The sequence below is a fragment of the Furipterus horrens genome, unplaced genomic scaffold (assembly GCF_987537825.1).
Source record: "Furipterus horrens unplaced genomic scaffold, mFurHor1.1.pri manual_scaffold_7, whole genome shotgun sequence".
Taxonomy (NCBI): Eukaryota; Metazoa; Chordata; class Mammalia; order Chiroptera; family Furipteridae; genus Furipterus; species Furipterus horrens.
In genome coordinates this window covers 15,467,531-15,477,773 of record NW_028327177.1, presented here as the reverse complement: position 1 = coordinate 15,477,773, position 10,243 = coordinate 15,467,531, and the positions used below count along the sequence as shown (strand labels likewise).

General features: G+C 40.9%; 1 protein-coding gene across 1 annotated transcript in view; it reads right to left on the bottom strand.

Annotated features, from left to right (window-relative positions):
- Positions 1 to 896: 896 nt before the first annotated feature.
- Positions 897 to 10,243, bottom strand: part of EIF3H (eukaryotic translation initiation factor 3 subunit H) — an 87,862-nt gene continuing 78,515 nt past the window's right edge. The window contains exons 6-8 of the mRNA XM_090283430.1: positions 4,611 to 4,731; positions 2,542 to 2,674; positions 897 to 1,131 (exon numbers count right to left, since the gene is read on the bottom strand). Coding sequence (XP_090139556.1) covers positions 1,034 to 1,131; positions 2,542 to 2,674; positions 4,611 to 4,731 — 352 coding nt within the window. The 3' untranslated portion in view covers positions 897 to 1,033. The remainder of the gene's footprint in view (positions 1,132 to 2,541; positions 2,675 to 4,610; positions 4,732 to 10,243) is intronic.

Sequence of the window (10,243 nt, the reverse complement as noted above, 5' to 3'; positions counted from 1 at the left end):
GGTCTCTTTTTCTCACCTCATCTGGGCGAGGGAAGTGAGGTTAAGCAACTGGTCTAAGGACACACTAAAGGGAGAGGACCAGGTATCAATCCAGCTGCCTGATCCCTGACCCCCAATGGTGCCTCCAAAACAATGCTGTTCGAAGAAGACGTCTCAGCCCTTCTTGATCCAGTCCTTTGATGACCTCCCAGGACCTATGTCTTCAAGGTGAAGACCACCATCAGCGTCACAGGCACGCCTCCACCAGCAGCTAAATCTGATTTGGGCATTACACAAAATAGTGGGATCTCTGACGAGCTTTCAAATACAAAATTACTTGTTTTTCCCTAAGGTACCACTGTCCTCCCAAATCTGCTTTCCTCACTCAAAAACCTGCTTTTAGCTGAATTTTACTTCATGGTATGAAAAAGATAAACATGAAGCCCTAAATTTAAAAATATACACAGAATAAATTTTGTTTCATACAAAATACAGTCTCTTGGTAAAGTGATTTATTTTTTTAAATTCCTGTGCCCTGTGTCCATGGGCATGAAGGCTGGCCAACCATTACCTGAACAAGTGATGAAGTGGGCCTTTGGGGAGCACGCCAAGCGACTGCAAGCCTGGGGAGCGGGGTGCCTGGGCAAGGACATGAAGCCTGGGCTTCTCGGGGCACTTAGCAATGAGGTGCTAGCGCGCGCAGTGGGTGCCAGGACCTCTAGGCCAGCAGTCGGGACAAGCAGTCTTGAACTGTGTGGATGAGATGTGGCACCTCAGAGGTACCAAAGGTGATGGACCCTGGAGGTCTGAGCTTCTGGTGAAGATTGTTTAATCTTTTGAAAGTTAATAGGTAGAGGAAAACAAAAATAAGCAGCTAGATGCAATATGTCTCAAATCAAATGAGCAAGCAGTCAAGATTGTTTTATTTATATATATTTTATTATCAGCTAGAAAGACTTCAATATGCAAACGTATTTCTTCCAAGTCTTCCAGGAGTTGCCCCAATGTGATCCTGAGAGTCCACGTTAACTCCTTTTCTGGAAGCTTCCTTTTCTTAGCTGTTGTATTCTTGCAGAGCCTGGGCCATGAAGAGTTTGCCTAAGTTTTGGGCGGTGAATTCCTTGATATTCTGGCTGTATGTATTAATCTGGCCTGTGAGTTTGGGAAAGTGAGAGAGTCATAATGTTCCACAAATTATAAAATGACCTAGAACACTGAGCAAATAAGAAGATCAACATAATACAGAACCATTTTTTTGTTTTGTTTTGAGTCAAAAGGATGTAACAATCAATTGTACTTTTCCAATAAGGGATAATAAAGATTAGAAGTCAAGCTATGTTCCACTCTTGACTACAGAGAGAAGAAAAACTACAACTTTTAAAAATGTAGTCAGCAGTTAGGAATGTATGAGCTATCAATCGGAAGGTACTGACTATGCACTCAGACCAACACTGTACAAGGGAGAAAACAGCAGGCGCTCTCCTGAGCAGGCTGAAAGGACTACAAGCTAACCCGGCCCACCTGACCCAGTCGTGAACAAGGAGAGTGGTTTTCAGTTTGTGCTCTGGAAATATTAAGGACCCCTCCCTCCTGCAAAGCCACGAGGAGCCAGAGCTCAGAATCCATGTGAAGAAAGAACTTTATCACTACCTAAGTCTTAAAACTAATGGTCCAATCGCTGCAATAGTTACATTATTTTTGAAAGTATGAGAAATACAAGTCTGCTTGCCCCGGACCTTAGGTAAAGAATGGGCCTCAGTTTTCCAAATTTAATTTACATGTGCACTAGAAAGCTTTACAGAAGTTAGATTTTTCTCCCACCTTAAAAATAGATCAATAGAAATATATCACTAGAAATGGTGGAAGGTCAGCTTTTCTTTGAATAGGACTTCCACTCTAAAAAATGTCTCAAGTCGACTGGCTGATTGAATCGAAGAGCATTTAATAACATTTATAAAGAAATAAGATATTTACAGTGAATAAGATCCCAAATGAATGTTACATATTCAAAATCAAGTCCTAGTGTAGGAAACAGATCCTCTACCACTCGAAGGAGCTGTTAAATGTTAAGTATCTCCAGAGAAAGTCCATCCAGAGTTGCATTCATGTTGCCACAACCTCAGGCAAACACTCTTCATTAAGTCTGAAAGTTCAATTCAGTTCAAACTCCCACACACAGACCTGGGCTCAGTGCTACGCGAGAACGGGCAAAGTAAATGGCTTCAGCTAAAGGACCTTCTGCACTATGAGATTGTAAAAATGTTTTCGTACTCTCCATAAAAGATAACGAATAAAACCTTGCCATTTTAGAAAGTTTATAATGCCATCTCAAAAATGTTTATATAAACACACAGTGAAGCACTGAAAGGACCTTGAACATAACAAAGCCTGACAAATTCTTAAATTCAGAAATTACAGAAACCAGGTTCAAATTCGTCATTCAGTCATTTTAAATGTACCCGCTTTTATGACGTATGGTTTCTGTTCTTTCAACTCTCTCATTGCTGCCTGCTTTCTAGCAAATGGAGAAAACCAGCCATATTTTGCACTGGTGAACATTACCTGCAATGAGCAGAGAATCCATCCTGGCTGGGGCCTGCAGCGGTTTGAAGAGCTTGGACAGATCCTCCTCAGGAAGTGGGGGCTCTCCCCGACTCTGGCGCTGCATGTTTTCCTGCTGACGGCGCTGCTGATACTAAAATTCAGATGGAAAACGATTTGGTTATTTTTCTCTACCTGAGAAGGAAAAAAGAACTCCCTCACTTTATGCAACCAGCAAAACCCCACTGTTCTGAATCCCAGTCTGGTTCATAAAGAGTAACCCTTGGCACCTCTTGCTTCTAAGAGGTGAAATATCGCAACAGTATGAGAAAATGCCTCTGTTGTAAACTCCAGTGTCCCTCTGAGCTCTAGGAGTCTATAGCTAATGACCTGGAAAAACAAAAGCAGGAGGCTTAAAAAAAAGTCAAAGCAGCTCAGGACTGATGAGTGAAAGAGAGTAACTTTACCATTTATGACAATGGGGTCAGTGACAGAATTACAAGTACAAGTCATCCTAACTTTAATAACTAAGTAATGAACTACCACACTGGGAAACTCTTTCAACTTTATCCCTATTGACTGAAATAATAACAATACTCATGAGGTTATCATCATATTTCTCTAACGTCATCATCACTATTATTATTATAATGGTAACTACTATTACTTTCAAAAACAGATAACCGTCTGCGCTTTAGGTCTATAGCTAAGAATGAGTATTAGCTCAGATAATGCTTCAAAAACTTTCACACTCTGGATTCCTGATTCTCTGGAGAGAAGGTGGGGATATATATAAAGGTACAGATCACCTACAAACTTATAGCTCAAATTACAAGCAACAGCTAATAGTTGTGAATTGCTTACAAGAGTAGGGGAAATAACATCCCAGACACGGTCTTAAAAGGTCAGGCAATGAGAAACCAAAGTGGGCAATAAAAATTTTTAGTTCTTGGAGTCCTATGAAGCCAAGGGAAATGACGGTTCTTCCTAAAGTAGAGTAACTTGCTTTGCGAAGATTCCTATATTTAATATAGGTTATGGGTAAGTAAAAATAAACATCAAATTCAAAATCTTAAGACGAGTAGAATTCTGAAGAAATATCTGAAGACTGGTTTCCAGAATCAACTGGCCCACAGTTGAGGCCTTTAACCAAAAGAAGAACTAACAGAAGAATGAAATTAAGTAGCGTTTTGTTTCAGTTTCTTCCCCAGTTTATCAGAGATTTTCACCATCACCACCTTTACCACCACTTTTTCAGTTAAAATACTTTTAGGTTTATGTGTGTCTTTATAATTCTAAGCATGGTAGAAACAAAGTATTTTAAATTTCATTAATTAAATGAACACTAATGTTTAAACAAAATTTTTTAATACAGCATTCTCAGCGCCACTTAGTTCTAACAATACTTAGTTTAAAGCACATTTAATGAACACAAAGTAGTCATCTATGGACACTTCCACATACAGACACTTTAAGCAGTACTGCCACAATATCTCCTTAGGGAGATGACATATCTATGAATCAAATTAAGAACATCTCAGAGAAATACAGCCCAAAACTAATATTCTGGGAACTGTGAAAAGCATGTGGCCTTCAGGCAGCACGAATGAAGACAAGGTTAAATGGCCATAGCAGTATATGTGCATATGAGAATATTCAGGTAACCAGGGTTTTTATCTGTATTATACCATCTATTTCACAGCAGTTGGTCTATTATTTCCTATCAAAATTGCTTGCTCTTAATCACAATTGCTCAGTTTTTTAAATGAACTGAAGATTGCTAACTATGCTGCAATGAGCCACTACCAAACCAATTACAGTTAGTAAAGAAATGAGCTGTGGCACTCCAGAATCTTTCTGCCTCTGATTTTCTCAAAATGCAACTCTTATTTGCATAACCTTGGCATTACAATCTGCGCAGAACATACTGGCTCTCTTTAAGCCAGGTATTTTTAAGTACAACTTGTAAATAATATATTAGGAACACAATCAATGCTTTATCAAAGATAACTCAGATCATTTTGACGATGACTCTTGAGAAGCATCACACTCGGAAATGTATTGTTTGTTGAATCTTCCATAATACCAACCTGGTGTTTCTGCTGCTGCTGTTTGCTCATGTTCCTCATGTATGTGTTATATTTAACTATATCCTGGCTCATGTCATCCACTCTGTCCATCAGCAACTGTAGCGTCTTTCCCAAATGATTGCTGAAACATAAAATACACTGAAATGTCATATTTTAAAGTTCTAGCTTTGCCACTGCTCTGAAGACTTCTGACAGTAAATTGATCTGCCATCTGCTAAATGAGTAAGAGCACACGTACACGTAAAAGCAAAGGGAGAGGAACAAATCTGAGTCAGCTTGTTATTCAACCTTCCATATCTGAAATAGCTCAGTTCTTACCGTCAGAGCATATACATGTCAGTCAGAGTAGGAACTGTTAAACACACCTGGCAGGAAATCTACAATGCGTATTTATTTTCTTTACAACCAAGTAAACCTGAACCCTTTCCTTAGCATCCCCTCCCCCAAACTGAGCCCCAGAACTTACATCGATGGCTACAGAAAGAAGAACCATGCAAACAGACTGGCAAACTTCTGGCACATGACGTCTCTATCTAGCAGGTTCTAAAAGAGCCATAGCATTTATTCTGCAAAGCCAAATGAAGGAAGAGGACGTCTTTCCACCTGCCCTTCCCAGAATCTGTACCACAGTCATTCCCACTTCTTTTCCTCTCCAGAAATTTCTACTGCAGCTCATTCACCAAAATCTACTTATAACGTGATGCTAATGTGTATCACTTTATGTACATCACTAATGTGCCAGCTAGACAGCGACCACCATATTCAGTGATTTCTGCCTGTAACTATCTCCTACCACATGGTAAGGTCTGCTACACGGGTACTATAAAATTAACCAGCTACAAAGAGTTCTCGTTCACTCATTTAAAGACATATTACGTCTAGCTGCAGTGTTAGCAAATGGAGACAATGGTGAATGAGACATTCATGGTCTCTGTCTTCACTGAGCTTACAGCTGATTGGGGGAGGGAAGAAAGGAGGGGGGAGTATCTCCTTAGGGAGATGACAGGCTGAAAGCAAAGGATGAGGAGGAATCAGCCTGAAGAGAGGTGAGAACTAGACAGACAAAGGAAGAGGGCAGGCATGGATGGAGCACAGCACCAGGCCAGGGAGGTCAGAGAAGCGCAGGTGGGAAGCCGCCCGCTGCACCACGCAACCCAGTATGAAGGAGACGCCTCAGCCTCACGTGACCGGCGCCCTGGAGTTCTGTATGTCTTTCACATGTTCCTTAAATTTTAAAGTGACCACTCGGGCTGCTGTGCAGAAAACAGACTGGAGAGCAGAAACCAGGAGATCAGTTGAGAGTCTACTGGGGACTGATGGCAAGGATGCAGAGAAACTGGAACACCCGTACATTGTGGTAGGAATGAAAAATGGTGCAGCCACTGTGGAAAACAGTTTCGCGGCTCCTCAAAAAGTTAAGCGCGAAGTTACTAGACGATCCAGCAATTCCATTCCTTGGCACATACTACAGAGAAGTGAAAACATACTCACACAACAACTTGTGCATGTATGTTAATGGCTGCATTAAGAGTGCAAAACCCCCAAATGTCTGTCTGAGAACGAAGGGATAAAATGTGCTTCATTCACACAACAGAATAGTACTGAGTCATAAAAAGAATGCAGTACTGATACGAGAATGCCCTGGCTGGTTTAGCTCAGTGGATTGAGCGTCGGCCTGCGAGCTAAGTGTCGCTGGTTCGATCTTCCAGTCAGGGTACATCAGAGAAGGAAAACTCTGACTCCAAAAAACCTCCGCTGCCTTGCGGCATACCTCTTCAGGGGAAAGGCTAAGGGAGTAAACCCCGACAGAAAATCCGGAGCCGGAGTCCCTAAGGCGGTTTGATGTTGTGGTCAACACCGGCAACTCCTGCGGCGCACCTGAACCCAAGCTCTATCGACTCCGTCTTTCCCTTGGACCCTTCAGCTGCGAAGAGAGGGGGGGTCTGCTGCATGGGCAACAGCAGACCCTCCATATTACCCTGCCCAGGCTCTGTAGCTTCAGCGTCATCGCAAGATGTCGATTCAACATGGGAGGAGACAGATACCATGCCACTCCCGAGTCGGACTGCACAGCCATTCTCGGAGGTGCAGATGGACTCTTAAGAAGCTACACCATCGTCTCTCGAGACGGACGGCTGCCAACGACTGATACGAGTGAAACTTTTAAAAAACACTGCACTAGGTGAAAGTGGTCAGATACAAAAGGCCACTTACTGCTTGGTTCTGTTTACATGAAATGTCCAGAACAGGCAATCCATGTAGACAGAAGGCCATCAGTGCTCGCCAGCGGTCGGGGGACGGAGGACTAACTGCTTAATGAGGGTGGGGTTTCTGTTCAGGGTGATGAAAATGTTCTGTTATTAGTGGTGATTGTTATACAATATTGTAAGTTTATTAAAAAACCAATGAATTATTTTTAAAATGGTTAAAATGGTGGACTTTATTCTACGTAAAAAACTCTACTAACAATTTTGACTTTTAAAAAGGGATAAAGTGACACAAAAGGTGGAGTAAAACGGATAATAATGCATGATTAAGGTCAACAGATGTTCTTTCGTTCACTCTGATCTGTAAGACGAGAGACTTAAACGTGTTTAAATGCCCTTACCCTTGAGATGCATGTTCAGGTCTTTAGGGGTTAAGAGTCATGGCTGTAATTTTCTTTCAGACGAAGAGCATGCGGGTGTTTGTTGGTTTGTTTTTAAGTACAAAGAGCAGGCGCAATGTGGCAAGATACACAACTGGGGAACCTAGATAAGAGGGTCATGGGGTTCATTGTATCATTATTCTTTCAGTTTTCTGAAGAGGTGAACATTTTCAAGATTTTCTAAAACTGGAAACAACAACAAGAAGTCAATAAACACAGCAGGAAAGAACCAGTAGAGCGGAACTGAAGGTACGTGAGGAAGAAGGGGGGGGGGGGGGGGGTCACACAGACCCTGAGAAGGCAGGACGGGCAGGGATGGGAGTGGCCTAAGGGGAGACCCCGATCCTTTCATTTTCACCAGTGGAGGAATCGTGGCCTTAAAACTGACATTAAATACAAGAAATGCCATAGTTAACAACACGCTTAGTTGTTAAGTAAGTTGCTTACGTCTTTAAGTGTAACAGTAATTCAGAGAAGAAATGATCGGCATCAATCCTGGGACCAGGTGACTGGGGCGGTGAGAAGGGGGTGCACAGTGACAGTGGAGAAAAGTCATGAAGGTGAGCTATTGTCATCTGCAGAGAAAGACCCAGTATTTGTCCCAGAGCTTAAAATCTTAGAGGCTGACTACACTGATCTTAGCAATGAGAAAGGTACTACTAGAACAGACTCACCCTCTCCACCAAAAACGTCTTTCAAGTACTAGTATGTACTATAGGTCTATGTAATTATAGTGGAAGAGCACCAGCACAGTGCGGACTTCAAACACGTTTCATAACATTTAAACAACTATATAATGCTCTTCAGACACATAACCAATAAGAAGTACTAAAAAAAAAAGACTCAAAAATCTGCACAATAGTCCTTGCAAAAGGAATTAACAGTAATACACAGCTATTTCACAGATACCAGGAAATCACAGGTCCATTACCAAGGGCAATTTTATGGGGGTCTTTTCAGTACCAGCTCAACTAGAACACTGAAACAGGGAGTTATTGTTAGGGGTTTCAATAAAATAGCCTTTTGGTTTATTACCAAGGAAACAAAGAACTGAACACAGATCCCTTAAACAGATGTCAGCCATGACATGCAGTGATAAGTCGGCTCTGGCGAGGGTATCAGTTTATCCTTGTTATCCTCGTATGATGCCCACCCTTCGTTTACTTCTCAAAGAGAAAAAATAATAATAATGGTTTTTTCATGTGTAAAGCTAAAGGCTATGTAACGCATTTATAAAAAATTAACAAAAGCTGTTACAAAACAGCCATTACCAGAACTTTCATCTAATAAAATTAAAAATTAGAACTTTTTAAATGAAAGGGACTGTCATATGTTTTATGCACAGCACAGACAAATTCATCAGGTAAATCAAAGAACTGGTATCCACATATGGGTTGTGAAAAACAAGACCAAACAAAATGTTTAAGGAGCTTCTTGAGAATAATTTCTGATGCGGTTCTTAGAAAAAAATTGATGGCAACTGGCCTGATTAATGTTATAAATTAAAAATTGAAATGAGCAAAGCTTTTTAAAATAGTATCATCAGTTGGGGTCACTGCACTAGCCCATCAGCGCAAGCACCACCTCAAGGCCGCTTCCTGCTTCCTCTCCTACCAGGAATACCAATCCCTCCTTAAACTAACATGGAAAGCAAAGGGCCTCTGTTCCTATTCCACACAAAATACACAAGATAAAAATTATAATAAAATCCTTGTCTAGATCTTAGTAGCTACGGTGATTTGGGAACATTTCCTTGGCCATCAGAACTGATGCTCTGGACAAACAGACATCACATGGCCGCTCACTGCTAATGTGAAAGCACAAAAGGGCTACATGTGTTCTGAATGCTCAATAAAGGAAGCTTGGGAAAAGGTGAAGACATAAATTATACAGGCAAAAGCTTTCACGTAGTAAATTTAAAATTATTATATAACTATATACTTAATTCATCAAATTGTAACTGCATTGCTGAAAAAAAGTTCTTAGCTCAAAGCTTTAAATACAGGTGTGCCAAGTGGATTTGTAAAAGCAATAAAGAAAAATATGACCTTCTAAAAGAGACAAATTAAAGGATTATTATGAATATATGTTTGCAGTCAAACAGGACATTCTTTAGTGCCAAATTAGCCTCGCGCCCTGGCCGCCTCACTGAGCACACGTTTTACTACCCAGTCTCCTTCTCCTCCTGTGAAGACTTTCTTGCCTCTGCGGTACTTTCACACAATGAAAGGTGGCACCTCAACCAGAGTTCTAGCCATCCCAGAGCATGGAAAAGACACCCAGCTCCCTGGTCCTTCTGGGTTTATCCCACTTGTCTTATGGAGAAGAGTCTTATATTGTTCTGTTGTACAAGCTTCCATCTGGGACAACTGGAAATCTGATTAAAGAATCGAGCTTCTGTTCCAAACCGGTTCCTTAAGAAAACACACCTTGCTTCTTTCAGCCATTCAGCAAATGAATATTGATTGAATGCCTACTCTGTCCATTTAATTTCATTCTACAGGTCTGCTGTTAGCCTTCATCCCCCATGAAACAATCACTATTATCAAGCTTAAAGGGCTTCAAAGAAGAGCTTTATATAGGAATCTGTTCATATTTCTGTTAAGAGAATAAATGAGGGGAAAAGAAACAGTAATTCCACAAAGGAAACAATTTGCTTTGGAACACTTCAGTCAGCATTTTACCAATATAATAAATAATCATAGCAACTAGATAGCCAGAGCAGCCACAGTGGATCAAATTATGTCACTACTGTCCAAGATAGCAAAAGACAGTGCCAGGTTCAGAAAACTCTAATTTTAGTTGAAAATTCAAGCTGGAAGCTTTCTACTAAGTCTGCATCTGAACAAGGGCAAGTGCCACCAGTTAAACAAAAAGGTATTTTTGTTTTTCTCCCAAGCATTATTACATCCAGACATAATACCATAAGCCTCTGAGGGCAGTGTATATAATAAATAATGCTGAGCCAAATTTTAAAAAACCCTTC